The sequence below is a fragment of the Malus domestica genome, chromosome 05 (assembly GCF_042453785.1).
Source record: "Malus domestica chromosome 05, GDT2T_hap1".
NCBI classification, from domain to species: domain Eukaryota; kingdom Viridiplantae; phylum Streptophyta; class Magnoliopsida; order Rosales; family Rosaceae; genus Malus; species Malus domestica.
Genome location: NC_091665.1, coordinates 39,702,490 through 39,729,287, shown reverse-complemented (window position 1 = coordinate 39,729,287; position 26,798 = coordinate 39,702,490). Strand labels below are relative to the sequence as shown.

Here is a 26,798-nt window from a genome sequence, read left to right as displayed (position 1 = left end):
GTCGTTTTTGGAAACTCACACGAGAACTTCCCAATGGATCACCCATTGGAACTCTGAAGTTAAGCGAGTTCGCGCGAGAGCATTCCCATGATGGGTGACCCACTGGGAAGTTCTCGTGTGAGTTCCCAGAAACAAAACCGTGAGGGTGTGGTCGGGGCCCAAAGCGAACAATATCGTGCTATAGTGGAGTCGAGCCCGGAATGTGGTGGGGACCCGGACCGGGATGTGACATTCTTACTACAAGTGACCCTTTACCACAGTGGTGAAAAGATGTTGAATACTTGCATGACGGCCTGAGTTTGAATCTCGTGAGTGGCTAATCTAATATCTAATCTAACAAAATTCATCGTTTGACAAAATAAAAATTTGTGGGGTTCTCAGTAATCACTATCCACGTGACGACAACTATGGGAATTCCTTTTTTTTAGGAGTAGCATCACAGCCGTCCAATTAGGACATCGTTTTAAAAACTACCGAATCTTGTCCAAATTCACGTCCCTACCCGTCTGCATCACTCTCTATACAATTATTTGAAAAATATCAAATTAAAAATAAAAAATTTTAAAAAATTTCCAGCTTCACATTTCCATGTGAAATAATTCCAAATAAAACCAAACTTCCAAAAAAAGAAAAAAAAATATATTAGACAAACAAGCAAAGTTGTAGCCACTGAATATTACGTTATAGTGATATTCTTCTTCAGTCGTAGCCAAAGGTTGAACCACAATATTACTAACTAGGGATGGGCAAAATACCCATGAGTTTGTGTAACCGTTTAGATGAACAAACGATTATGGGTATAACCGTTTATCCGTGAAATTTAAATGGGCGGTTATGGGTATTACCTGCGGTTATAACGGGTATCCATTGATTATGGGTATTACCCACGGTTATAATAAATATCTATTTACCCATTTAATTTAATATATGTAAAATTTATAATATTTTTAACGGTTATAACGCGTTTTTGTATTTGTTGCTAAACTTTTCGTATACAAAAGGTTTGAAGCACAAGAAGCCAACAAGGAGAAAGATCAAAGAGCTAACTTGAAGCTTATGATCTATCTTGCGGTTAACAGAAAGTACTGGTATTAGTGTAGAAAAATGTTTGTTTTTAGAAGCTTTACTTTGTAATCATATGAATTATAATTAAAGACTTGCTTGGGTGTAGTAGAAAAATATCATTCGTAAACTATTATTTCAATTATTAGAATTATATGATGACCTAAATGATTAAAATAGAGAAATGCATGCTAAAATGTACCTATAACAGTGTTTAATTGTCAGAAAAAGAAAATTATTTTTTTTTGTAATTTTCAAGTTGTTAAAAAAAAAACATGTAGATAGATGAAAAAAGGGATAAAAAAATGATAAACGGCTTACAATCGCCTTAAAAACATAACCTCAATTGGTCATAAGCACATAAATAAAGTGAATCTCAGCCGGAGATTCACCAAGCCAACAGCTCACAATCGTCTCAAATAACAAGTGACCGTCGATGAAGCCTGAGATGAATCTAACGGTTGGAAATAGTTTGTAGTATGTTACTAAAAACAGTTAATGGAGTGAATCTCTGACACACAAAAATCAACGGTTCAGATTCCATCGTTGACCAGTGTCACAGTGTGTAACAGCTCTAAACACATGAGTAATGAGCGGTAAACCAAGTGGGCCTATATAACTGCTTGCTCAGCTGAACGAGCTTTCCCGCGTCTCTCTCTCTCTCTCTCTCTCTCCCCGCCGGTCATCGGAGAAAAACGGACGCTCACTCTCTCTCTAGAATAATTTATAAGCCAAAATCAGACGTACGGTACGGATCTAATCATTTTCCTCATCTTTCTCGGCAGCCAAACAGAAACTAATTAAGGGATTGAATTTAGTCTCTCTGGATCATAGTGTGATTTTATTTATTTATTTTCTCTGATAATTCGATTTTTCTGAAATTTTTTAGTTTGAATTTTTACAGATGGGAGCGGGCGGCGGAGGAGACGATGAGGGGATACGGCGGAGAGGCTGCACGTACCGAAAGGACGATTTTCTCCCCGAGGAGTCGTTTCAGAGCTGGGGCAATTACGTCAATGCGCTGAAGAAGACTCCGTTCCGGTTCGTGGATCGCGTCCTTTCCCGGTCGGCGGACAGCACGGAGCTGGTGGAGGTGAAGGCGCGGAGTCATCACGAGATGAAGAAGAAGCTCAACTGGTGGGACCTCATCTGGTTCGGAATTGGCGTTGTCATCGGCGCCGGAATATTCGCGCTCACAGGACTGGAGGCGAGAAGGCACGCAGGCGCCGCCATCGTGCTGTCGTACGTCGTCTCGGGCGTCTCCGCCATGCTCTCTGTTTTCTGTTACACCGAGTTCGCCGTCGAGATTCCTGTTGCAGGTACGGCTACACACTTACTAAATATTCGAGCATTTTTTAAATATTATTGTTTTATATATGTGTGTATATATATACACTTTATCAAAGGGATCCTCATTTAAAAAAAAAAAATAGGAATTATGTGTGGGGCTCTCTCCACAACTAATCCTTGTTTTTTTTCAAAAAATGGAATTCTTTTGCATAAAGGGCTTGTATACATTATATTTCATAAATCTTAATTCATAGATCATTTTTGTAAAAATTTAATTCAATTCGAAATCATTTACCTATTTAATTATCAATATCAAATTTCATTATTTCTTATATAACAAAATATTCGTTCTTTTCTTTGAATCCAATTAGACGTCTTAAATATTTCCGATTTGGCTAATATTTTGCAAGGATGATCTATGAGATACAACTTAAAAAATAAACGATTCGGATCGTTAAAGTTTAATGTGATGTGAACCCCACAACTAATTCCTATTTTTATAAAAAAAATAAATAAAAATCCCCTCCCTAGCCTTTGCCTGCACATTATCGTCTTGTTTCAACCATGAACGGTTTAAAATAAGAGAGTTTTAACGAAAAGTTCGCGATATTGTTCCCCTTTTTCTTTCCGTCACATCCCTTCCACAATTATTTTAAGGAAAACTAATGAAAATGGTTTGAAGACTTTGAGTTTTAACGATAAGGACAAAATAAATGGTAAAATGAATAGTACCAAGTGTGACTTTTTAATGTAAAAATGTGATTTTTCGTTAAAGTGAACAATGCTACGGACTTTTCGATAAAACTCCCATTATATAATCCAGTATTGATATGAACTTGAGATGTACAGTATGATTTTCGCTTAGTTACACAACGTTTTATACAAAGTCTAAGTTAATATGGAATCATGGAGGTGGAACCGTGGGGGAGTTGTTTAGATGGTGACTGGTGGAAATCTGGCAGGGAGCTTACGTTTACTTAAAAAATTCGAAGTCAATAGTGTAGACCTCCACGCAAATCTCTTCAACTCTGTCCCCACCACCTATCCAAGATTTTAGACTTTTTTTTCATGTATTCAAGATTTATACTTAATTCTAGTATTATCCGGTTGATTAGCTACAAACAAATTGTTTTATTTCAAATTTTGGATATATTAACTTAACACATGCATTCAATTGAAGCATTGCTTTTGTCCCCAAAAAAAATATATATATATTCAAGCATTGCCCTGACTTTTCTTTCTTCATTTAATTGATGGTTAAGAAATAACAATTAGAAAGAACCCCGTTGCAACTAAGCTGGCTAAAAGTATCAACGTCTCGAGTTCGAATCCTTAACTATTGATTATATTTTGCTATGTCTAATATAATATTTCGAAGTAATTAAAGTAGTAATTTGTTGGTTTGTGTCGCCACAATTTCACAACATTTAAAGTTAGATCAACTTAATTAGGTTCCCACCTAATATAATTAGATTGAATTTGATTTTTCAGGTGGCTCATTTGCCTACCTTAGGGTGGAGCTTGGGGACTTCGTGGCCTTCATTGCAGCAGGCAACATCCTCCTCGAGTACGTCATTAGTGGCGCAGCCGTTGCTCGTTCCTGGACATCCTACTTCACCACCCTCTGCAACCGCAGCGACACCAATGATTTCCGCATCATAGCCCACGGTTTCCCAGAGGACTACAAGTACCTCGATCCCATTGCTGTCGCTGTCCTTATTTGCATCTGCTGCCTTGCAGTCCTCAGCATAAAGGGCTCTTCTCGTCTCAACTACATTGCCTCGATTTTCCATATAATTGTCATTGTCTTCATCATCATCGCCGGCCTCACCAAAGCTGATACCAAAAACTACATCGATTTCGCCCCTTTTGGCCCGCGCGGCGTGTTCCAAGCGTCGGCTGTTGTGTTCTTCGCGTACGTTGGATTTGATGCCGTTTCAACCATGGCGGAGGAGACCAAGAATCCCGCAAAGGACATCCCAATTGGTCTTGTCGGCTCAATGGTGATTGTTACAGTGCTCTATTGCTTGCTTGCACTCACATTAGGCCTTATGCAGCCATATAACCAAATCGACGAACAAGCTGCATTTCCGGTTGCGTTTCAAGCTGTTGGGATGGGATGGGCTAAGTACCTTGTGGCAGCGGGCGCATTGGAAGGCATGACAAGCGCGCTGCTTGGCGGGGCAGTTGGACAGGCGCGGTACCTCACTCACATTGCCCGAACCCACATGGTGCCACCATGGTTTGCACAAGTTGATTCCAAAACCGGCACTCCTGTCAATGCCACGGTCACCTTACTCGCAGCCACGGCAGTCATTGCCTTCTTCACGAGCCTCGACGTTCTGGCCAACCTTGTCTCCATCTCCACTTTGTTCATCTTCAGCCTTGTTGCCATCGCTCTCCTTGTTCGCCGCTACTATGTCAGCGGCGTCACAACTCAGGCCAACAGGAACAAGTTCATTGCCTGCCTTTTCATCATAATTAGCTCTTCAATTGCCACCTCTGTCTATTGGAGCAGAACAGATGATTGGATTGCCTACGTGGTAACCGCGCCGCTTTGGTTCTTGGGTACTTTAGGGATTTGGTTACTTGTCCCCCAAGCAAGGAGTCCGAAGCTCTGGGGAGTGCCATTGGTGCCATGGTTGCCATCTCTTTCAATTGCCATCAACATTTTCCTGCTCGGGTCAATCGATCACGCCTCATTCATAAGGTTTGGAGTGTGGACTCTGATCATCTTGGTTTACTACTTCATCTTCGGATTGCACGCGTCTTATGACACGGTAAAGGACTCAGAAGCGAAGAGGCTGGAGGGCGGCAGAAACAATGAGTTGAGGAAGGTTGAAGCTGCAAGGGTTGCCACGAGGGACTCCGGCTTAGACGGCGGAAGTGGTAGCAATGCCTCTGAAACTCCTGCTAGTTAAGCAAGGGTTTGTTGTGTCTGTGTGATTGTGTGAAGATTTAATTGTTTTTGTGTGTGATTAGTGCTGTTTAGTTTGGAAAAGGATCCGGAGGATCCTTTTCCTGGGGATGCCGAGATCCCGTGATTATGACCGTTTATCGTACATCGTGCGGTCAGAAATCATTTGAAATTTAAAATTTAAAATTAAATATAAATAGTACATAACGAAAACTGACCGCACGATGAACGGTCATGATCACGGGATCCCAGGAAAAGGATCCTCCACGTTTGTTATCAGCTTGCTTCTAGAGATGTGATTTATAATTAAATGTTGTCTATAAATACGTTTTGAAGTAGTACTTTTATTATTATCACCACAACAACTTTCTTTCTCAATTAACTTTTTTTCTTACAAGTACTTAGAGGGGTTTATTTATTTTCAAGAGGATACGTAGACAATTTAACTCTAAATTAGCCAAAGTTTATGATGGGATTGGGGAGGCCATTGTAGTGATACAATGCACCCAAACATTCTCGCACGGTTGAGAATGGCCATGTTCGGAATGGCATTCCCATCAACAAAATAGGTAGAGGGGTGTTCGTGTTCGAATTCTCCTCTTCATAATTTAGATGAGGTCCAAGTCTTTTAGTCCTTATACAACACTGGTTAGTAGTAAGATTTTGTTACGAAGTAAATAACTATTATACCAAGTTTAATGGGAGAGTATTATTTAATTTAATGGACCATTAAATACTGAACCTTTCTTGTAGAGTAATTTTTCAGTGTGTCACATATGTAGGCAACACAGTCCAATACACAAAGTATCATAACATAAGTGGTTGAATACTTAAAAAAAAAAAATTTCAACCACTTTTATTATAACACTTAGTGTACTAGGCCGTGTTTCCGGTACACTAAAATTTCTCTTTCTTGTGATGGAAGATATTCAGAAGTTTTCCACATGGATATACATTACATATGGCCCTTCTTTTCCCCCTTTCGGCCTTGGTATTGAAATTGAACTCGGTCCACTGACCAATACAAATATGGTAATACAAGTAAGTGTAGTACAACCAATCCCTAGCTAGCCTCCCTTTTCTCTGTGCCCATACTTTTTGTTTTTTTATTTCTGTTTTTATGTTAAATTTCTGGGTTTGCCTTCTTCTCTCATCTAAAACACTCTTCAAATCTGCGAGGGCTAGTAGCTTAAGTAGGTAAGAGAGTTTTTCCTCCGTTTGAAGTTCTGCACTCGAAGTCGTGTGTTTGAATCTTCTCCTAGTATTTCTTTGTATAGAAATACAAGCTTCCAAAAGGGTACGTTTTTAACTTTTGCTGGTTACAATTTAAAGTTATTGGTGTAAATTGCAATGTTCTTTGCTGATGTAGTCACATATCAGAAACTAATAGTTATGCTTATTTTCACAAATCTGGTTTTGAATTACGCTAAGGATTTTGAATATATTAATTTTTTAATATCCATCGAGATTCTTGACTGTTAGATACTTAACCGCCCATACAACCATTCATTACTGCGGTGCATGTCATACACCGAAGCATAGTAGAATTTTCTTTTTCTTTTTTTGGTCAAAAGCATAGTAGGGTTTTCGCTGATGCCATTTCTTAAGAATAATAACACTTTTATACATGATGAGTGAACAAAAATAAAATATTTTATTTTTCGTTTTGGCTAAACGTTTGATGAGGATTGAATTTTGTTAATTAAGTTGAATGGTTCTATTTTAGCAGTCAAAAAAATCTGATCTGTTATCTGAGGATCCGATCTTCTCCCAAATATCTCTATTTACATGGTGAGAAGTAACCCTAGCACCGAACAAAGTGGTACCAATGTTTTAGACTTTTTATTTTCTTCAAATAAAAAATAAAAAATTAATCCCTGCATCAAGATTTTCCATTTCTTGGTTGAAAGGCAACATTGTTCCAGTTATATTGTCACAGATTTTTTTTGTCGAAACTTGAAAATCCGTTCGATTTTAGGGAAGCCGGAAGAAAAATGGTGACCGTCGTCACTAGAGGTGGTGGTGGTGGTGGTGCACAAGGCAATGTGATCAAGAGAGGAAGTTGCATATGCAGCAAAGATGATTTCTTGCCGGAGGAGTCGTTCAAGAGCTGGGGAAACTATGTTCATGCGCTGTCCAGCACGAAAACAAGGCTCAAAGACCGGCTTCTTGCGCGGTCCCTGGACCACCAGGAGGTCGAAGAAATTCGTGCACGTAGTCAGAATCAGATGAAGAAAACCCTAAACTGGTGGGATCTCATTTGGTTCGGCATTGGAGCGGTCATGGGGTCGGGGATTTTTGTTCTCACAGGTCAGGAAGCAAGAAATCATGCTGGCCCTGCTATAGTAATCTCTTACTTCATATCCGGCGTTTCAGCAATGCTATCAGTTTTGTGCTACACTGAGTTTGCAGTGGAACTCCCTGTGGCGGGAGGCTCATTTTCTTATCTTAGGGTGGAGCTTGGTGATTTTGTGGCTTATATTGCTGCCGGAAACCTCCTCTTTGAGTATATAATTTCAGGAGCTAGTGTGGCAAGGTCATGGACCTCGTACTTTGCTACATTGTGCAACCACAGCCCCAACGATTTTCGCATCACCGCATCATCCCTTGCCGATAACTTCAACCATTTAGACCCAATCGCGGTTTTTATCTCCATTTTGGTTTGTTTTGGTGCTGCCTTGAGCATGAAGGCTTCGTCTAGATTCAATTGGGTTATGTCTATCACCCATCTGGTGGTCTTGATTTTCATCCTTGTCGCCGGCATGACTAAGGCTGACCCTACTAATTTCACTACAAACTTTGCACCATTTGGTATCCACGGAATCTTGAAAGCTTCAGCTGTTCTCTTCTTTGCGTACGTGGGATTTGACGGTGTAGCAACGTTGGGGGAGGAGACGAAAAACCCTGGCAGAGATATCCCGATTGGGCTGATTGGCTCAATGTTGACTATCATAACAACTTATTGCCTTCTTGCAGCCACATTGTGCCTGATGCAGCCATACAGCCAAATTGATCCTGATGCATCATTCACCGTTGCATTCCAAGCCGCGGGTATGAATTGGGCCAAGTACATTGTTGCACTCGGAGCACTTAAAGGCATGACAACCGTCCTGCTTGCCAACCTTCTTGCCCAAGCTCGTTATTTCACTCACATTGGACGCACCCACATGGCACCTCCATTCCTGGCATCCATCCATCCGAAAACTGGCACGCCTGTGAATGCCACGGTTTTTATGACGGTTCTAAACTCCCTTGTTGCATTCTTCACAAGCCTTGATGTCCTGACAGACCTTCTCTCAATATCAACCCTGTTTATCTTTACACTTGTTGCCCTAGCACTTATTGTAAGGCGATACTACGCTTCTGGTGAAACCTCAACTCCCGACAGAAACAAACTCGCTGTGTTCTTGGTACTGATCGTAGGATCATCAGTTGGTTCTTCTATTTTTTGGGCAGTTAGCAACGGTTGGATTGCCTACACTGTGACAGTCACAATTTGGTTTGTTGCCACATTAGGCCTACAGTTGACTCTCAAACAAGCAAAGAAACCTAAACTTTGGGGGGTGCCATTAGTCCCTTGGTTGCCATCAGCCAGCATTGCCATCAACATCTTCATCTTGGGATCCATCGATGGTGCATCGTACATAAGATTCGGCGTTTGGACGTTGATTTTGCTCGTGTACTATTTGTTCGTGGTGCTGCACGCTTCGTACGACGCAGCTAGGGAGCTTGAAAGAAAGGCAGTTGATGCTAATATGGAGGCTGGGACTAGCAGAATCATTGAATTTAACTGAAAATCTGAGTCTCTTCTTTCTGCATCTCTGTACAAGTCCTAAATTCAATTCACTATTTTTATTTTTTTTACCTATTTAATTCAGGATACAAAGTTGAGCATTGCTAGTTTCCAATGTTCATATCCAATTTTTGTTTTGTCAAATTTTATATGCGCTCTAAATATGCACTTCTAGGTCTAAAAAAAGTAAGTAAAATTGGCCGAATTTCGCAAGATTTTTTGGGTGCACAAGAAAAATTCATGCAATTTGGAACGGATCTTACCAAGGACATAACTATATTTTAATCTAACTTTTAAGCTCAAAAAGATTATTGAAAACTAGGGGATTTTTACAAAGTCTTAACATGATTTTTAAGATTTGTTTTTCTTAACAAACAATAGCGTTAATGAGTTAAAAATATTAATAACAAGAAAATCGATGAAAATCAAACCCACACTACGATACATAGGTAATAGGTATCATTACTTTTCGTCAATGCGGTAACACACCAGCTATGAATTTTAAGAATCTTATGTGGCAGATAAAGTTCCACGGTAAGTTTTATGACGATTTCTGTAGAATTTTTGCAAAACCGACCAATAACCATGAGTAATAATCTCTTTTAGAAAATGCAATTGTTAACTCTATCCTCAATGCTTCTTGAAGAACAAATAATTTAATCATTAACTAATTGTATAATTCCAACAGTATCCTCAATGTTGTAATTTACATACAATTCTTGACCACTGCACACCTTTCCCTTCTCACTACCATACATAGCAAAATAATAAATAATAATAATATTTATATTAATTTTAATTTGAATTTGAATTTTAATATTAATAACAGTATTAATAATAATCACCTTAATTACCAATTACATAGGTTGTTTAAGCCTCTATCTTGAGGAGGGTATTGAGTGATGTACTGTTGAATTTCTGAGCAAGCCCTCTGATCACCAGCACGGTTACATCCCGAAGGTGCCTCGACTGCACCATCAGGTCGACATTATTCTCGCCGTCCACGACGATTTTCAGACGGTGTTGGTCGTTTCGGAACAGCTCCACCTGCCAAAATCCTCCACCTTCTTAAGTTTGTAGTACATAGAAATGCCACTCAAAACCAGGAAGAAAAACGAAAGGAAATCCGGCCATATGGCTGAATTATGTAGGATAGGCTTTAGATCAACAACATAACCACGCTAAATTTGAAACTTCTTCGATCTGTTGAACATTGCAAACATCGGACAACTGGAAAAGAAAGCTCGATTTGAAGCATGCACATGGACTTACATGAAAGGGAGGCGCATAACTTCCACGAATTTCAGTGGTTGGGAAGGAAGTCTTAGAACCGGGCTTTACCACCTTGACTCTTTTTCTGTTGACTTCGAGGATTCTTCTCTCAAGACTTCCCACTGCAGGAGCCTGCGATAAGAACAACGAAAAACAATACTCGAAACTTTATATCATTTCTAATGGGGGAACAGATTAGTTACGATTGTATGCAGACAATATCAAATGACAACCTTTTTCGTAGATTGGTCCTTGTCACACAATGTCTGTACCGAACAAGTGAAATGTGGTTAGAAATGATTTTCGCAACAAATACTATACGATTTACTACACGCAGAAGACAATATTAAGAATTTTAGAATTTCCGTAACCTCAAATTTCACAGTTCCAAGATCAAGCTTCTGCTTCACTTCTTTAAGAACATCAGGTTCTGCACGAAAATCAATGCCAGTTTTAAAATCGCAATGTATTATAACTTAAAAGTAATAAGAGATAGATCGAAAAGGAAACCGGAAGAAAAAAGGGGAGGGATGGGATTCTTAATTACCAACTGCAATCGGCTCCGTTGATGCAGAAACAGGATGCCCCTCCACTCCATCCTCCCTTACAGGAGTGTAAATGGCAACAAGCCTGTACCCTACGTCGTCAACATTAGACTCGTACATTCGCCCTACCTCCCCTGCAAGGAAAATTTTCATTTAATATTGCCCAGTGGAAAGATACATCTATGATAATGTTATTAAGAAAATTCCAATACCTGCTATAGAGATAAGATCAGGACTGCCAACCATTGATCTGAGCCACTGGATTCTACTTTTTCCTTCCTTCCCTCCACTATAAATTCCACGTACGGCGTATAAGTTGGTGTGGAAACCCCTCCCTTCAATCTCCAGCTTATCTATTCTAGGGATTCCTACAGAAAAACAGAAGTAATATATGATCAAATAAAAATTAGGAGCAGATATGGAGTCGGGGGCAACTTCCACCCGTTTTGCATTTCAACTCATCAATACATTGGCTTGAAATCATTTCTTATTGATGTCCAGTTTACAAGCTTCAGGAACCCGAGAAAATCACCAAACCCGAGGCCTAATTGAAGTGTTCGAAAGGGAATACCTGGTAATATGGGTCCGGTTTCAGCATAGACAGGCTCAGTTGATCTTCCAAAAACATCAGTCACAACGCATTCGCATTTTAGACAGCGCCCAACATCTTCTAGACGCATCTTGTAGGAGCAAGATTGCTGTGGAGGTAATATTTCGAAGGTTTTTTCATCCCCCTCTTTTGAAGAAAAATACCTGCAGCATCCCTCTGTCATGTAATGAACAAAATGAAATAGTACAAGCTAATAAACTTGAGACAAAAAAAATCCAAGAAAATTCCAACAAATTGAATGCATCTCCAGACTATGAAGTCATACGACATTAGAAATCGCTACATGCCAAATAACCATCTGCTAATCAGAACAAAATGTTACATGAAACTAGGACCCAACTGTAATAAAAAGTTAAATTCCCATTTGAATGGAATCATGCCGTATATTACTAAAATATAACATCATACCATTGATATCTGACATCTTTCTTGTACTTGCTCCAAACAATCTGTTGAGTCTCACTCTCTGGGATCACTTGAACAACTGTAAGAACATCACCTTCGATTGCCTTTCCCGTGAGAGCAAGCATCTCTAGTCTTGGAAGCTCTGGAGGGATCCAAATTGAAATTAAAATTTTATTTAAGATAATAACAAATCGTTTTTACTGCTTTCTACCAAACCAAAGAAAATGCAAGTCCATAAAATATATCAAAGGCCGGAAGTGTTGATATGATGACCTTCTACCTGGAAGAATAATATCAGTTGGCTCAGACAACTTCAGTTCTCCAACCACCGAATCTGATCGAACTGGTGTGTATCTATGAGATGCATATGGAAAAGTTTATTAGAATATACATCTCTAGATTCTCTACATATTCATCCACAAGACTACATATAATTTACGAGAAAGCAATTACTGAGTTTACAAGGAATAGATTTACATGTATGTTTGTTAGATGTAGGAAAGGTTAAATAGTCAGACAAAACTTTTACCCAAACAATAGACGGCAGTTGTAGTCTGCATCAGTGACTTCATAAGTGTTAGTGTTGGCTCCATTAATAAGAACAATAGTTCCTTCATTGGTTTCTCTATACCAGCTAAACAGGCTCGATCCTTCATATCCACCAAAATACTCTCCTTCTCCAGAATAAATGCTTTGTGATAACTCCTTCGCACGAACATTAGAAACCACAGGAAGAGCTGCAACATTAATTCACCAAACAGTCAACGAACAAGATCTAAAAGAAATGGATATATGAATGCCTTCGTATGACTCAGACCAAAGATCAGTAAGATCATATAGCAGATACAGGACATGGAACTATCAATTAGCTATAAAATTGGTCTTGGCTAAAATGAACTGAAACAGTTGCTCAAGTACACGACTTCCTCAAAAATCGAACACCAGATGAAATGTATGAAACTTGGAAGTGTACTGTGTTTACCAGTTTCCAATCAGAAAAAATGAAGCAGCCTTAATGATATGTCCTCATGTGAATAACATTGACAAGCAAAGAAAATGAACTTATGACCATGAAAATGAAGAAGTTTGTACCTGGTGCAACTGGAAAGTTGCAAATGGCAATTAGTGCCTGTCCACATTTGCCATCAGAACGAGTGGGGACCCAATGTAAGGCCAAATATGCACCCACATCTTCAAGTACTGGTGTGTATGTTCTGCCACATTTGCAAACCATTCAGACATCTTTTCAAAAATGAAAATACAGACTTCAAAACATTAGAAACCACCTTAGTATCAGAACTTACAATGTTTTACCACAAATAACCAAATCTTCACATGCATTATATATGTCCTGCAATGCAGATCCATGCAGCTTATTCTTTGTTCTGTACCAAATATATTCCCCAACACCTTCTTCTCCACCAAAATATGTTTTTTGGGGGAATAAATTCTCATTCTCACAGCAATCGGGAATAACAAGCTCCAGTCCTACTGGATCCGCTGTTGCAAAAAGCAATAAATTGAATTGGTCAAGTTCAAATTAGAATTTATTAAATGGATATGAAAACGGAAGAAATGGACAAAATGAGATACATCAACCATAATCCTAAATGACTTTAGCATATGACCTTCCAAACTACAAAGAAAAATTTGCAGAACTCTTCAAAATAATTAACTAACCAGGAGCAATCACATCAGATTGTATGCTCTTAGGATTTCCTCTCATCCCATCTTTGCGCATGGGAGTGTAAACAAGTTCAACACATGTACCCACATCATCAAGAGTCAAATCCACAAAATCTGCCAAGAGAAAAAATACCATTTAAATTTGTAATTTCACATGAATGTGAAATCTGTCTCATCTAATTAGAACTCACCCTGAGCACTCAACTTCTCCTTGACACCATTACGTTTAACTCTAAACCATTCATGCGAGCAATCGCCTTGCTCCCTGAATTACAAACAAGGACTTCCATTGTGTGAACAGTCACAACACTAAAGTTCCAGGTTTATCTAAAAGGAAAAGAAAATAATAATATAATAGGAATAAAAGGAAGTCTGACCCTCCACTATAAGAAGCAGTAAAGCTCAGACGTTGCCCTTCTATCATTGAACCAAGAAACTCCAAAGACCGACAAGTTGGGGGCCCTGCACTCCAAGTACAAATTCATAATGGTTTAGTGACAACCCAGTACACAAGCCAAAGTGCACAAGGGGAAAAAAACTAGAAATCTTCAATAGAATCCTACCATTATGAATAAAGATTACAAGAAATTAACTCATTACCAGGTATTACAGGTCCAATGTGTTCGGATAGAACAGTAGGACCACGTGCCCAGTCACTTCTGACAGGCTCACAAGATACTGAGACAAAGAAGCCAATATCATCAATTGAGAGTGTGTAGGAAGCAGTTGTTGCACCCCTGATTTCGGTTTGTGTTCCATCTGAATTAGTCTGCCAATGCATCACATTTCTTTAATCAAATGTTGTACCAGTTGACAATTTTCTATTTCTAAAGAAAAGCAATCAAAGCAATCAAGGTCATAACTAAAGTGGTTTTTCAAGGAATTATGACTTTCTGATATTATAAAATGTAAATTTCTAGTAAACTAGGAATGCTCTGTGTTATCAACCAGCATTTTGCAAGTTGAGAACATATGATATCTTACAAACAGCAGAAGGTTCAATGAAATTACCCGGAACCAGTAGAAAACTGAATTTCCCTCTTCACCACCCCAATATTTCTTTTCTACACTAAGTGCAGTTCCCTCAGTGGCATTCCCAACGATTTGTAGAGAAAGCAATCTAGGGTTCCCTGATTATGAAACAGCATGCTTTATAAGAATGATTCAAGCACAAAATATATAAGTCAGCATGCAGAGCTTACCATCATAGTTTGCACAAGTCCACAATGAAAATTATAGCATAAGCCATTGGCATCGATATTCAATTGAGACCAACTGAAGATCAATGTACTATGTTTTTTGTCCACTTTGCAAAAACAAACATGCAAATACTCGGCACAATAAATATCAAGAAACGAGAGAACAAATTACCAGGGCGAACACGTTCCTGGCCCATGCATGTTCTTGGCTCACCCACAATCCCATCATCACGCACTGGGGTGCATTTGAATGAAATGAATTTACCAATTGCATCTTTTGCAATACGATACTGAAGAAGCCCCGTGACCTCAGGTATTAGAGATCCGGAGTCAGTTTCAACCTGTCAATTACGAGGTAAACAAGTAACTATAAGCATTGGTCCTCTTTACATTACCTAGCATTCTGCACAGCACTAAATCAAGGGATCACGGGTGGACCCTAGAGACTAATTATCATGGCATAAGAAACCTAATACAACCCAGAATAACACTGAATATTCTCTTATTTTCGGTAAATAAATCAGTTTAAAATATGTAAGATAGGTATTAGACCTCCAATAGATCAAGCATTAATTCATGACTTGCAAAAATTTGATAAAGGTGCATATACCTCGTGAAGATACCAACTACAGGTACTTTTTCCTTCATGACCACCAATGTAACCATATGATGCCGTCAACATTCCACCTTCGGTGTAATCACCAGTAATTGATAAGAAATTTAGGCTTGGAGGCAGAGCTGCAAGAAACGGGACAACAGTCAGCTATACACAACCTCAATTACGCATCAAGAATGGGACATTCAAAAGATGGAAGCTTCAAATCTAGCCGTTGGAAATCAACGGTGTTTGTAAAGTATTTTAAAAAATGCATATAGAAGTCCACCAAAATTTTTGGGAATATATTAAAATAATTATCTCAGTTTCCATCACAATGGTGAAACACCATAAGAGGGAAGGATACACCTTCCACCACTCCTATATCAGTGGTGGCAAAACACTTGTATTAGGTTGATATTACTGTATAGTGGCCTGCATTTCAAATACTTTAAATACACAAATACTTACTCTCAACTGCTCTATCTGATATGGCATATGCTGGTTCACCAGATTCACCATCTGGAGTCATAGGAGTAAATTTTACAACAATGTAATAGCCAACAGCTCCTAAGGGTACGCGAAAAGCCTAAACAAAGGTACCATCAATACAATTTGCATCACATAAATGAAAGCCTTCAATTAGGATTTCTGAATTCATACATTCAAATAATATGAGATCGCATACCTTTGCAATCTTAGATGTGCTTAAAGATTCAAGGCCTTTCTCACCATCCAAAGTAGACGAACTTGTTTTAAACCACTGTACTCTGCTAGACCCTTCAGTTCCTCCAGTGACAGTACCGGTTGCAGTAACCTTACTGTTCTCCCTTAGATCACCAACTATCTTCAAATCTATTACCTTTGGAGGCGCTGGAATTTGACAGAGCAAAAGAAAAATAGCAAAACAAGAGGAAGTCAGTGACAACATGCCAACATCATAAAACCAAACAGAAGCATAGAACAGGTTAAAATTCCAACAGTAATCATCACAACAGATATGCGCAACAACAACAACAACAACAACAACAAAGCCTTTTCCCACTAAGTGGGGTCGGCTATATGAATCCTAGAACGCCATTGCGCTCGGTTTTGTGTCATGTCCTCCGTTAGATCCAAGTACTCAAGTCTTTTCTTAGGGTCTCTTCCAAAGTTTTCCTAGGTCTTCCTCTACCCCTTCGGCCCTGAACCTCTGTCCCGTAGTCACATTTTCGAACCGGAGCGTCAGTAGGCCTTCTTTGCACATGTCCAAACCACCGGAACCGATTTTCTCTCATATTTTCTTCAATTTTGGCTACTCCTACTTTACCTCGGATATCCTCATTCCCAATCTTATCCTTTCTCGTGTGCCCATACATCCCACGAAGCATCCTCATCTCCACTACACCCATTTTGTGTACGTGTTGATGCTTCACCGCCCAACATTCTGTGCCATACAACATCGCTGGCCTTATTGCCGTCCTATAAAATTTTCCCTTGAGCTTCAGTGGCCTACGACGGTCACACAACACGCCGGATGCACTCTTACACTTCATCCATCCAGCTTGTATTCTATGGTTGAGATCTCCATCTAATTCTCCGTTCTCTTGCAAGATAGATCCTAGGTAGCGAAAACGGTCACTTTTTGTGATCTTCGCTAGATTGCTCCGGTCATTAGTGTGGATAAGTATATAAATGGATAGAGATAGGAAAGCAAACACAAGATGTACGTGGTTCACCCAGATTGGCTACGTCCACGGAATAGAGGAGTTCTCATTAATTGTGAAGGGTTTACACAAGTACATAGGTTCAAGCTCTCCTTTAGTGAGTACAAGTGAATGATTTAGTACAAATGACATTAGGAAATATTGTGGGAGAATGATCTCGTAGCCACGAAACTTCTAAGTACCGGAGTGTGGTATCGTCTTGACTTGCCTTATCTGTCTCATAGGTAGATGTGGCATCTTCTCTGGAAGTACTCTTCCTCCATCCAGGGGTGGTATCTGTAACTGGTGGAGATGCACAAGGTAATGTATCAATTTCACTTGAAGCTTACTTGTAGTTTCATGCTTGGTCAAGCGCGATACAAACCATGTAGTAGGAGTCCCCCAAGTCGCCGAGCTAGGGGATCTGCTGAAAGAGGTGACAGACAAGGTAAGCAATCAGAGCTCCGGCTGATTGTTCACATTCTCCCTATCTTGCAGGCAGCATGAAGGATAAAGAGAAGAAAAATGAGAAGAGATGATATGAGATACTTTTGCTTTTGAAGAAGTAACTTTCCACAGGCTTATTCTTGAACTGGGCTGGAGGGTTTTCTGGTTTCCTCCAGAGTATAAGGCCGACTGAAGAATTTGAGGGTCAAAACAAGTCCATCAAATCTAGAGTACGTTCGACCCTGCTGATATGGGATACTTTTGCTTTTGACAGAGTAGTGGATGTATCGGCACGTGTGCTGTTACGCTTGTCTCCACATGCTTCCTTGTATCCTTCTCACTTGCCCTATCTGTTCCTCAGGCAGATGCGGTATCTTCCCTGGAAGCATAAGATGTTGAAGATGAGTACTCGAGAGCAATGCCAGGTAAGTGAGTGTTTTCTCGAATGTGAGTAAAGGTTGGGCATGTTTGCTAGTCTACCTTGCCACGAAGCACAAAGGTTGACACACAGGGACTTTCCAATTATCCAGCAGTGGTACTGTTCCTTTACCCTCTCTTCGATTTTTGAGAAAGTAATCATGTTGGGAGTCTGGCTCTCGAGATTCGGAAGGCGGTGCCTCTTCGATTTTGGAGCAAGCAATCTTGTTGGGAGTGTTTTCTCGAATGTGAGTAAAGGTTGGGCATGTTTGCTAGTCTACCTTGCCACGAAGCACAGAGGTTGACACACCGGGACTTTCCAATTATCCAGCAGTGGTACTGTTCCTTTACCCTTGTGTGTAATAATATGGTAGCTAGACCTTCAAAATTTATGTGTCTAAACTTTGTTAGTGTTGTTTCTTTGCAATTCTTTTACCCTTCTTGGTCAGAGCGATGTAGTGGGAGCTGCAAGCTTCACGTGTCTCAACTTTGTCAGAGAACTTTGGCAAAGTTATCTGTGGTACCCATGAGCTACTGTTGCGTGTGGGAAGTGGGTGATTGAACAGTACGATTCATGTGCTTTCTACTTCGCCAGAAATCTTCGACAGAATGCCCATAATTTCCGCAAAGCTGAGTGTGCGTGTGACAGGTGCTGACAAGGCTGCAAAAGTAGGTGCCTCTTCGATTTCTGAGATCGGCCCTCGTGGTCTCTGAGCAGCCCAGCTTTTGAGAAAGCAAGCCTCTTCGATTTCTGAGGTCGGCCTTCGTGGTCTTTGAGCAGCCCAGCTTTTGAGAAAGCAAACGCCTCTTCGATTTCTGAGATCGACCCTCGTGGTCTCTGAGCAGCCCAGCTTTTGAGAAAGCAAACGCCTCTTCGATTTCTGAGCAGGCGCCTCTTCGATTTCTGAAGCTTCGTCGAGTGCAGATTTTTATAGGGGCTGACATTAAGTTCCAAAGCACACTTGAATATCCACCAGTAGAAGCTCCATTCTTGCAGTTCTAAGATCTTGATTTGTCCGACCTCTTCTCTCTTCAACACCTTTGAAAATGTCTGGCCCCTCCGACCGTCGTTTTGACTTGAACCTTGTTGAAGAGGCAGCCCCGCCTTCTCCAGACAATATATGGCGCCCATCCTTCGTCTCCCCTACTGGTCCTCTTACCGTTGGGGATTCCGTGATGAAGAATGATATGACCGCTGCAGTAGTGGCCAGGAACCTTCTCACTCCCAAAGATAACAGACTACTTTCCAAACGGTCTGATGAGTTGGCTGTTAAGGATTCTCTGGCTCTCAGTGTTCAGTGTGCAGGTTCTGTGTCTAATATGGCCCAGCGCCTATTTACTCGAACCCGCCAAGTTGAATCATTGGCGGCTGAAGTGATGAGTCTCAAACAGGAGATTAGAGGGCTCAAGCATGAGAATAAACAGTTGCACCGGCTCGCACATGACTATGCTACAAACATGAAGAGGAAGCTTGACCAGATGAAGGAATCTGATGGTCAGGTTTTACTTGATCATCAGAGATTTGTGGGTTTGTTCCAAAGGCATTTATTGCCTTCGTCTTCTGGGGTTGTACCGCGTAATGAAGCTCCAAATGATCAACCTCTGATGCCTCCTCCTTCTAGGGTTTTGTCCAGTACTGAGGCTCCAAATGATCCCCCTCCGGTGCCTTCTCTTTCTGGGGCTCTACCGACTGCTGAGACTTCTCCTAAGCAACCTTTGTGAAGGCTCCCTCTTGTTTGTTTATTTTGACTCAAGTATATGTACATATTTGTAACTTATCGGGGATATCAATAAATAAGCTTTCCTTCATTTCAACGTATTGTGTTAAATACACCAAAGCCTTCTTCGCTAAGTTCTTTGAATTTTCTTTTGTTGAAGACTTCCACAAGGAAAATGACATCAATTTAAAGAATGTTTTTTTCCCTTAGAAAAGTAAACCAAATCAAGCTTCAAGACTATTGACATTATTCAATATACCTGGCTTCACAACTTGGGACCTTATCGAAACAGATTCCCCTTCTTGACCTGGAAAAAAAAACACCAACACAATTTTAAATGACAATCCATTTGTTAGCAACACTGTTACTATCTATAAAATGTTCCCAAGGAAAGTTCAACGTATTAACCTTCAAAATTGATGGGTATATACACAAAAACCAAGCGATGGCCAACATCTTCCTTGGTCAAAGTATACTCAGGTGTACCCGTTGATAACAAAACAAGGTCTCTGACAAGAAAAGCCATTAAAGAAAATAATTGGAGGGAGGCTCAAGTATGCAAAATTTCAACCAAAAAAAAAGGCAAAATTCAAAAAAGATCAAGGGAACAAAACTATGAGGAACTTCCACATGAAGAAATACAATAACTAAAAACTTTCCATGGAGCATCGCAAGATATGAGCATACTAACCCAGTGTCTTTATCCTCACATAACCATTCAAACTTGCTGGGACCCTCTCTTCCTCCAAAGTAATCACCAACTCCTCTGATAGTACTGCCTTCAACAACATCTCCAACAATGTGTACATTATTGACTGATGGAGGGGCTGCCACCATGAAACATGAACAATTAATATCCTAATCATAATCTTCTGGGCCAAAAAAAGAAATGCAGTGAGTAAAAGAGAGAAAAACGCCCTAAAATCGTATACTTAACAGTTAACATAGTCATACCACAAAAGTTATAGACAAGATCTTCACAAAAGTTGGAAGGCTTACATACCTGATTTTACAAAATCAGTGTATTCATAATGAGGTTCTCCTTTGGCACCTTCTTCTGTCACTGGTGTATACATGAAAACCAAACTTGAGTCAATATCATCTATGGTCAATTTGTACTCCTCATCTTCAGCTCCCGCAATAACCACAGGACTGCTATTCCATTTTCTCCTCAACCAACTGAAAAATATGAAACATGTATGTGCATTATATGATTTTTCTGTACCAAGAGGAAAGAGAATAAAGCATACAAGTGTACATATATCTAGTACATTACATACAAATGTGCAGACAAGCATATATCTGGTACCTTAGCTTGTAAGAAACATATGCACGTAAATAATATGCGTAGATATATGCTAGGCTACCATTGTACACCACAAGCTCAAGCTAAGGAATAGGCCAACTATGCAAATCAAAGCTTCAACATCCTTGATTTGAAACCTCAACCAGTGCATGGGAGATAAAAAGAGAAACATTTGTGTGCAACCCACTCCTGCGCTATTAAAAGCTAATAAAATCACTGGTGGGTGGGAGGATCAGAGGTTTGGACCACAAACCTCTTGAAACTAGAGTTTTTTTACCGTGTTAGATTATCACTTATACCCAATCTTAAGCTATTTTGGAATGGACAACAATGTATATCAAGCACCAAACATCTAGAATTGTCAACGTATAACATGTATGTAAATCGTTTAAATAGGTAGTCTCACCTAGAAACACCTTTCCCTGGAGTGCCACCACACCACGCAACTTCTGCATGACCTTTAACAATATTTCCCTCCACTAGATTTCCATGAACATCAAGATTCACAACCTTTGGGATTCTGCTTCCTTTGCAAGTGAGAAAGTAAGATAATCAGTAGCATGACAAAAATTACTTGCACAATATAAAAACTATCCAAATAAGCAGAGGTATGCTTCAAGATGAAATTTTAACACACAAAGATATTGTCAAATTATTCCATTTGCATTTACCTCGTTTAACAGGAGAAGATATAGCAAAAATAGAAGGGTACTCCGTTTCTCCTAATACAGGAGTACACTCCACTTTTAAAATTCTACCGATATCTTCATGCTTAGGCCAGTAGACCTATGTTCATCATCAGCTCAAAATTAGATTGCACGAAGAATCAATTGCAGCCCAAAAGTTCAAAACAGTGGACTTACTGAAAGAATCAGTTACCTCTCCAGTGGCATCAGGAATAATGGTGAAATTCGAAGGAGTTCTTTCTCCTACAAACCATTGGTATTTCAAGATTAATTGTGGATCAGTTGCCAAAGTGTTCTCTTGTACAAAAGTGAACTGGCAGCGACAAGTATCTTCTTCAAATGGTTTCTCAACAGAGACCTTCTTGACCAGGAAGCCGGGAGGCAAATGATCCTTCCATTGCTCAACAAGAAAACGAAAAGTAGAGTCTGTTCAAGAAACATAATTTCATAAGTTTAATTAGGCTATCAACTACAAATGCAAAACAGGATTAACCATCCTAAAATATTCTGACAGCAGCAAGCCTATCCCTAAACACATAGATCCACAGACATATACATATAAATTTTATAAGTTCATTCAAGGGCATATAATAATAGCTCATCACAAACTTTGTTCATGCATTTGAATACTCTACTATTAGATAATACATAATGCATGATAAACCATCAGATTTGCAGTCCCTTTGCCAAAAGCAACTTGTATATCCAAAAGGAATTATGAAAGACAGTAAGTTATCCATTCAATCCCTTTACTTCCAAGTTCCAACAGTGACCTGTCCTTTCAAAACCAAACATAAGCTCTGCACCAAAGATTTCACAAGAACTGAATTTGCAACCTAAAAGAATGAAAGAAATCAAACTACACACCTGCTGCATGATCTGGACGGCAAAACTCCCAACCATCTCTAATGCACAAAGAGGTGTGTGCCGGATAGCGCTTTGCAATTGTAAGCTCTTCTCGGGAAAGATCTGGCAAAATTTTCAAATAAACTTGTAAGAACACGCTATTGTAAAAACCAGAGATAGAGAGAGAGGGGGGAGGGAAGAAGAAATATAAGAGCAGGAAACAGGTGAACATGGTAACTGATGTAGAAACCAAATCACAATCATTCTACAAGATACCTCTGTCATTGAACTTTTTTAATGTAGGACCAACAAGCAAAATGGAAGCTGCTTCTAGGTGAGGCATTTTAAGTATGGGATTTTCCTCCACTCGTAAATGCTGTGGCATGAAACAAGAAAGTACAATTATGTGAGTTTACAACCTCGGTCAGATGAATTAAGTTATTAAGAGATGCATAAATCCTGTCCATGGACATGCGAGATGTAAATTCAATCCCAACCGCCAGTCTCCATGAGTTTATGAAGTTAAATGTGCCAGATGTTCAGCTACAGTGATAAAGATAAAGACCAACACAAGACAACTTGAGGGCAAATGCCTACATATTTTGAAACTAACCTCAAGGACCGGTAAATAGGGGAAACCTTTTAGAGTTGAAATTTTGTTCTTGCTGGCAGCTAATACCTGTTTGAAATTATTGAAAAAGTAAGTATTTGGTTCAAACACTGGGAGTGGGGGGAAGAAGCAACAAGTTCCAAGCTCCTAAACAACAACAAACCTGTAGTCTAGGTTGGCTTGCCATTGTAAGAGACTTCAATTTATTTTGAGCGACAGAGAGAAACTATACAAGGAAAAAGAAACAAATGTTAGATAAATACAAATTTTTACCACTTGGGACCAATTCAGGAGGTTATAACAAATTGCAAACTGCCATAGCACATCGGCAACAGAAAACTATTCATGAACCCTGACCTCCAAATTAGGGAGCTGAGGAAGGCTTGCAAGTGACGTGAGTTGATTTCCAGCAAGATAAAGTTGCTGCACAGATCAAAATTTAAGAACCCTAGACTACCTGAAGATGAAGATATGCATATATGAAACACAAACCTGTAAGACTTTGCAAGTTTCAAGAGGTTCAAATCCAGGCCCTTTGAAATCATTGAAACTCAAATCAAGAACCTGGAAATAAGGAAGTACTATCAATAATTACTAAGCTATTTAGTTTCAAATCTGCATAGATGGTTTTCATGCTTATCCTGTGCATAATAATAAATAGTTGACTTAGCAATTTGGTGGATTGCTTAAAATTTTCCGATTAACCAACCTTTACTCGTGCCAGTATTTCCACTCCCTCCAATGTAGACAAGAGATTGTCTCTGAGATAAACGAACTGCCAAAAGGAGTGTTATTTAAAGGAACAACTATAATCACTTACAAAGAAAAAAGTTTATGGAAACTAACAAAATAATTGACAAGGTATCTAGTTAGGTAGATGGCAAAACTCATTTAAATAGACAGCTATTCATATAATAAGAAAATCAGTTTACCTCTAAATTTGGTGACAAGTTCAACCCATTAGCCTTGAGGCTGCGAACTCTGTGACCCCTAAGATCTAACCTCTGGCACAAAAAGTAATGTAAGGCAGAAAAATTAATACATACAGAAGGGAAGGACTGTTACCAATGATATGATAATATTGCATCAGTAGTCATCTCCAATACCATGACATAGACAGATGCAAATCATATAAAGTAAGCGTTTGAGAGATTGAAGAGGAATGATGCTTACCAGATCATCACTGGCTTTGATTTCCACTTGTGGAAGGACAATGAACCGAGAATCCCGGCTTTCATGAGTTGCAGTTTTCCTACGCCCAGATAAACTAGAACTTCTATCAAGAGAAGAGGACAAAGAACCGGTTTTCAGCCTACTAGTAACTGTAGGTGTTCGAGCTAATGGGGAAGAAAGCTTTGAGACCGACTTCCTGACTCCACTGCTAGCACTACTATCCAATGAGGAAGTCGCCCTTCTTGAAGAGGAAGATGAAGCGGACAATGCAGGTTTGACAGCAGGCTTCCTGACAGTCTCTTGTTTAGTTACACTCACATTTGACCCGGATGATTTATTCAGACTCCTCTCCAATGGCGATCCTGAAACCGACTTTCTAACTTCTGAAACACTGATTCTAGTCGAAGATTTAGTAGCAGCAGCTGAAGGCAATGAACTCCTTCTAAGCTCTGGGAGAGACCGCCTGACAGGGTCCACAGTCTTTTTTACTGCAGTCGTAGTGGCATTGTTTTGCTGTCTTGTGGTGGAGACTGATGGCTTCTGCGGCAAACCTCCAGTGCTGTTTCGCCTTATCGGAACTGAATTCAAACTTCGGGTAGACCCATTTGCACTAGACTTGGTAGCCCTTGAACTAGGATCCACACCACTTTTGGGGTCTACTTTCTTTCTAACAGTTGGAACCGAGACCTTTGATGTCACTGCACTGCCGGTTTTCACAGTTTTGGTAACTCCTTTTGCAGTTTCTGATGAACGAACAGAGGCCTGTTTCTCCGAAATTGGGGCCTTTTCAACCGTCTCTTCGCCCCCCACAACTAAATTGTCCTCCATTTTGGTTCACCACAGATGCGTCCAAAACCAAAAGCTACATTCCACCAACAGTGAAAAAAACCGAGTAAGTTTATGTTTGGTTTCCAAGAAAAAGCAGAGGAAACTGAAAGGAAAAAGTGCAGTTTTGTAAAAATTCACACCCTTTACTCAACAAAGCTAAAAACTTCAACTCCATTCCTCATCTCAATTCAACTAAACTCCATGTGAAAAAAAATTGAAAACCCATTTCATAAAATAAAAGCAGGAGGTACTTACAAGTCAAGAACTTGATAAAGATTGAAGCTTTTTCAGGACCAAAACCTCTGTCCTTGCAAACAAAGGACCATACTTGGATCTACCACAAAATGCAGACAATTTAGCAAAACCCAATTCGATTTAAGCCAAACCCTTTTGAGAAAACAAGCTCAAAAACAACAAATGTGAACTCAAAAGGACAAATTCAAACACACAAAAAAAAAAAACAGACAAAATAAACAAAGAGAGAGATAAGGATAATGAAATAAACAATTACCTGGACAATGTGTCAGATCTGGGGGGTTACAGAACTGAAACGGAAACTGTAAAGCATTTCTAGGGTTTGATTATTTGGCAGAAGATGCTCAAAGCAGGCTTGGAGGCTTGGAAGGCACCAAAAAGAAAAGCACAAAAGTAATGGAGTGAGAGAGCGAGAGAGTGAGAGAGTGAGTGAGTAACTGTGCTGTTTGGTGAGCTAATAAGAAATTGGAAAAGCTATGGGCACGGCCATGTGGGGATTAAAATATGTTTGAAAAAAGTTGGGTTCCATATAAAATTTGCAAATGTTAAAAGAAATGGCGGAAAAAATTAGGATTTGAAACACTGTGCACTGTGCAGCGTGCCATGGAAGTGGAATCCCATTCCCCAGGTCCCATGTGTGACCGTGACAAAAGAAGAAAAGTGAAAAAGGAATAACAATATTATCTACGCACCTTTTTTTATTTGTTATAGATTTTTAAGAAAATTAATAAAAAATATTTGAAAACTTTGAGTTTTAACGATAAAGACAAAATAAATGGTAAAATGAATATTACAAGTATTGACTTTTTAGTGTAAAAATATGTTTTTTCGTTAAAGTGAATAGTAACAAAAACTTTTCGTTAAAGTTCCCTAAATTTATTATTAATTTTTGTCATTTGATTATCTTTCATTCATTTAATTTGACAAAAAAAAATTAAGAAAGCATCCAGCATTCATTCGGTTTGGCGGAAAAAAATAGTAAGAGAGCGTGTGAAAAGTAAAAAAAAAATGTGTTCATAGCACTCCAAAAGGAAAGGGATTTTTTTTTTAGTACATCGATATTTTTACACTAACGGAAGGGTTTCGTTAAAGTTCCCTAAATTTATTGTTAATTTTTGTCATTTGATTTGACGAAAAAAAATTAAGAAAGCATACTGCATTCATTCGGTTTGGCGGAAAAAAAATAGTAAGAGAGCGTGTGAAAAGTAAAAAAAAAAAGTGTTCATAACACTCCCAAAGGAAAGGGATTTTTTTTTTTAGTACATCGATATTTTTACACTAACGGAATGGGAGTTCGGCTAAGCCACACACTGAGCAATCTAACTTGGTATCGAATTTGCCATCTACGAGATTTGAACCTAAGACCTCTCACTTTTAAGTGAAGAGAAATACCATCAGATCGTAAAACAACAAGAAAAGGGATTTGTGATATCTAAAGTACAGTTTACTACTT

At 39.3% G+C, this 26,798-nt stretch overlaps 3 protein-coding genes across 5 annotated transcripts; 2 read left to right on the top strand and 1 right to left on the bottom strand.

Annotated features, from left to right (window-relative positions):
* Positions 1-1,650: 1,650 nt before the first annotated feature.
* On the top strand, positions 1,651-5,647 carry LOC103435610 (cationic amino acid transporter 1-like). 2 transcript variants are annotated; one of them, XM_008373997.4, is made up of 3 exons: positions 1,651-1,810; positions 1,967-2,381; positions 3,844-5,647. In XM_008373997.4, exons 2-3 carry the CDS (start codon positions 1,967-1,969, stop codon positions 5,271-5,273), a joined length of 1,845 nt encoding a protein of 614 aa, XP_008372219.1. In that variant the 5' UTR covers positions 1,651-1,810; the 3' UTR covers positions 5,274-5,647. The 2 variants fall into 2 exon arrangements, with proteins under 2 accessions (XP_008372219.1, XP_017187942.1); XM_017332453.3 differs by having other exon boundaries at positions 1,671-1,810; positions 1,952-2,381.
* A 576-nt stretch (positions 5,648-6,223) lies between these two features.
* Positions 6,224-9,169, top strand: LOC103435609 (cationic amino acid transporter 1-like). Its single transcript, XM_008373996.4, has 2 exons — positions 6,224-6,566; positions 7,248-9,169. Exon 2 carries the CDS (start codon positions 7,264-7,266, stop codon positions 9,061-9,063), a length of 1,800 nt encoding a protein of 599 aa, XP_008372218.2. The 5' UTR covers positions 6,224-6,566; positions 7,248-7,263; the 3' UTR covers positions 9,064-9,169.
* Positions 9,170-9,699: 530 nt separating this feature from the next.
* LOC103435608 (187-kDa microtubule-associated protein AIR9-like) lies at positions 9,700-25,872 on the bottom strand. 2 transcript variants are annotated; one of them, XM_008373993.4, is made up of 39 exons: positions 25,602-25,872; positions 25,346-25,424; positions 24,263-25,124; positions 24,022-24,093; positions 23,799-23,864; positions 23,582-23,653; positions 23,447-23,512; positions 23,253-23,315; positions 23,093-23,158; positions 22,756-22,855; positions 22,501-22,602; positions 21,827-22,059; positions 21,619-21,733; positions 21,354-21,474; positions 20,645-20,820; positions 20,333-20,468; positions 20,050-20,150; positions 19,901-19,948; positions 16,063-16,247; positions 15,846-15,963; positions 15,390-15,517; positions 14,952-15,120; positions 14,592-14,710; positions 14,181-14,349; positions 13,958-14,042; positions 13,772-13,845; positions 13,575-13,694; positions 13,199-13,394; positions 12,987-13,108; positions 12,424-12,631; positions 12,175-12,248; positions 11,898-12,036; positions 11,451-11,632; positions 11,092-11,247; positions 10,882-11,013; positions 10,706-10,764; positions 10,568-10,600; positions 10,335-10,466; positions 9,700-10,109 (listed from the first exon to the last, which is right to left on the bottom strand). In XM_008373993.4, the coding sequence occupies exons 3-39, from the start codon at positions 25,088-25,090 to the stop codon at positions 9,933-9,935; spliced, it is 5,142 nt and encodes a 1,713-aa protein (XP_008372215.1). In that variant the 5' UTR covers positions 25,091-25,124; positions 25,346-25,424; positions 25,602-25,872; the 3' UTR covers positions 9,700-9,932. The 2 variants fall into 2 exon arrangements, with proteins under 2 accessions (XP_008372215.1, XP_008372216.1); XM_008373994.4 differs by lacking the exon at positions 25,346-25,424 and having other exon boundaries at positions 25,602-25,820.
* Positions 25,873-26,798: the final 926 nt, after the last annotated feature.

Coding starts and splice junctions, on each gene's coding strand:
- LOC103435608 (XM_008373993.4), bottom strand. CDS start 25,090: ATGGAGGACAATTTAGTTGTGGGGGGCGAAGAGACGGTTGAAAAGGCC. Junction 22,856..23,092: donor CCTATTTACCGGTCCTTGAG/GTTAGTTTCAAA, acceptor TTCATGCCACAG/CATTTACGAGTGGAGGAAAA. Junction 16,248..19,900: donor GTCCCAAGTTGTGAAGCCAG/GTATATTGAATA, acceptor GTCAAATTCCAG/CGCCTCCAAAGGTAATAGAT.
- LOC103435610 (XM_008373997.4), top strand. CDS start 1,967: ATGGGAGCGGGCGGCGGAGGAGACGATGAGGGGATACGGCGGAGAGGC. Junction 2,382..3,843: donor CGTCGAGATTCCTGTTGCAG/GTACGGCTACAC, acceptor TTGATTTTTCAG/GTGGCTCATTTGCCTACCTT.
- LOC103435609 (XM_008373996.4), top strand. CDS start 7,264: ATGGTGACCGTCGTCACTAGAGGTGGTGGTGGTGGTGGTGCACAAGGC.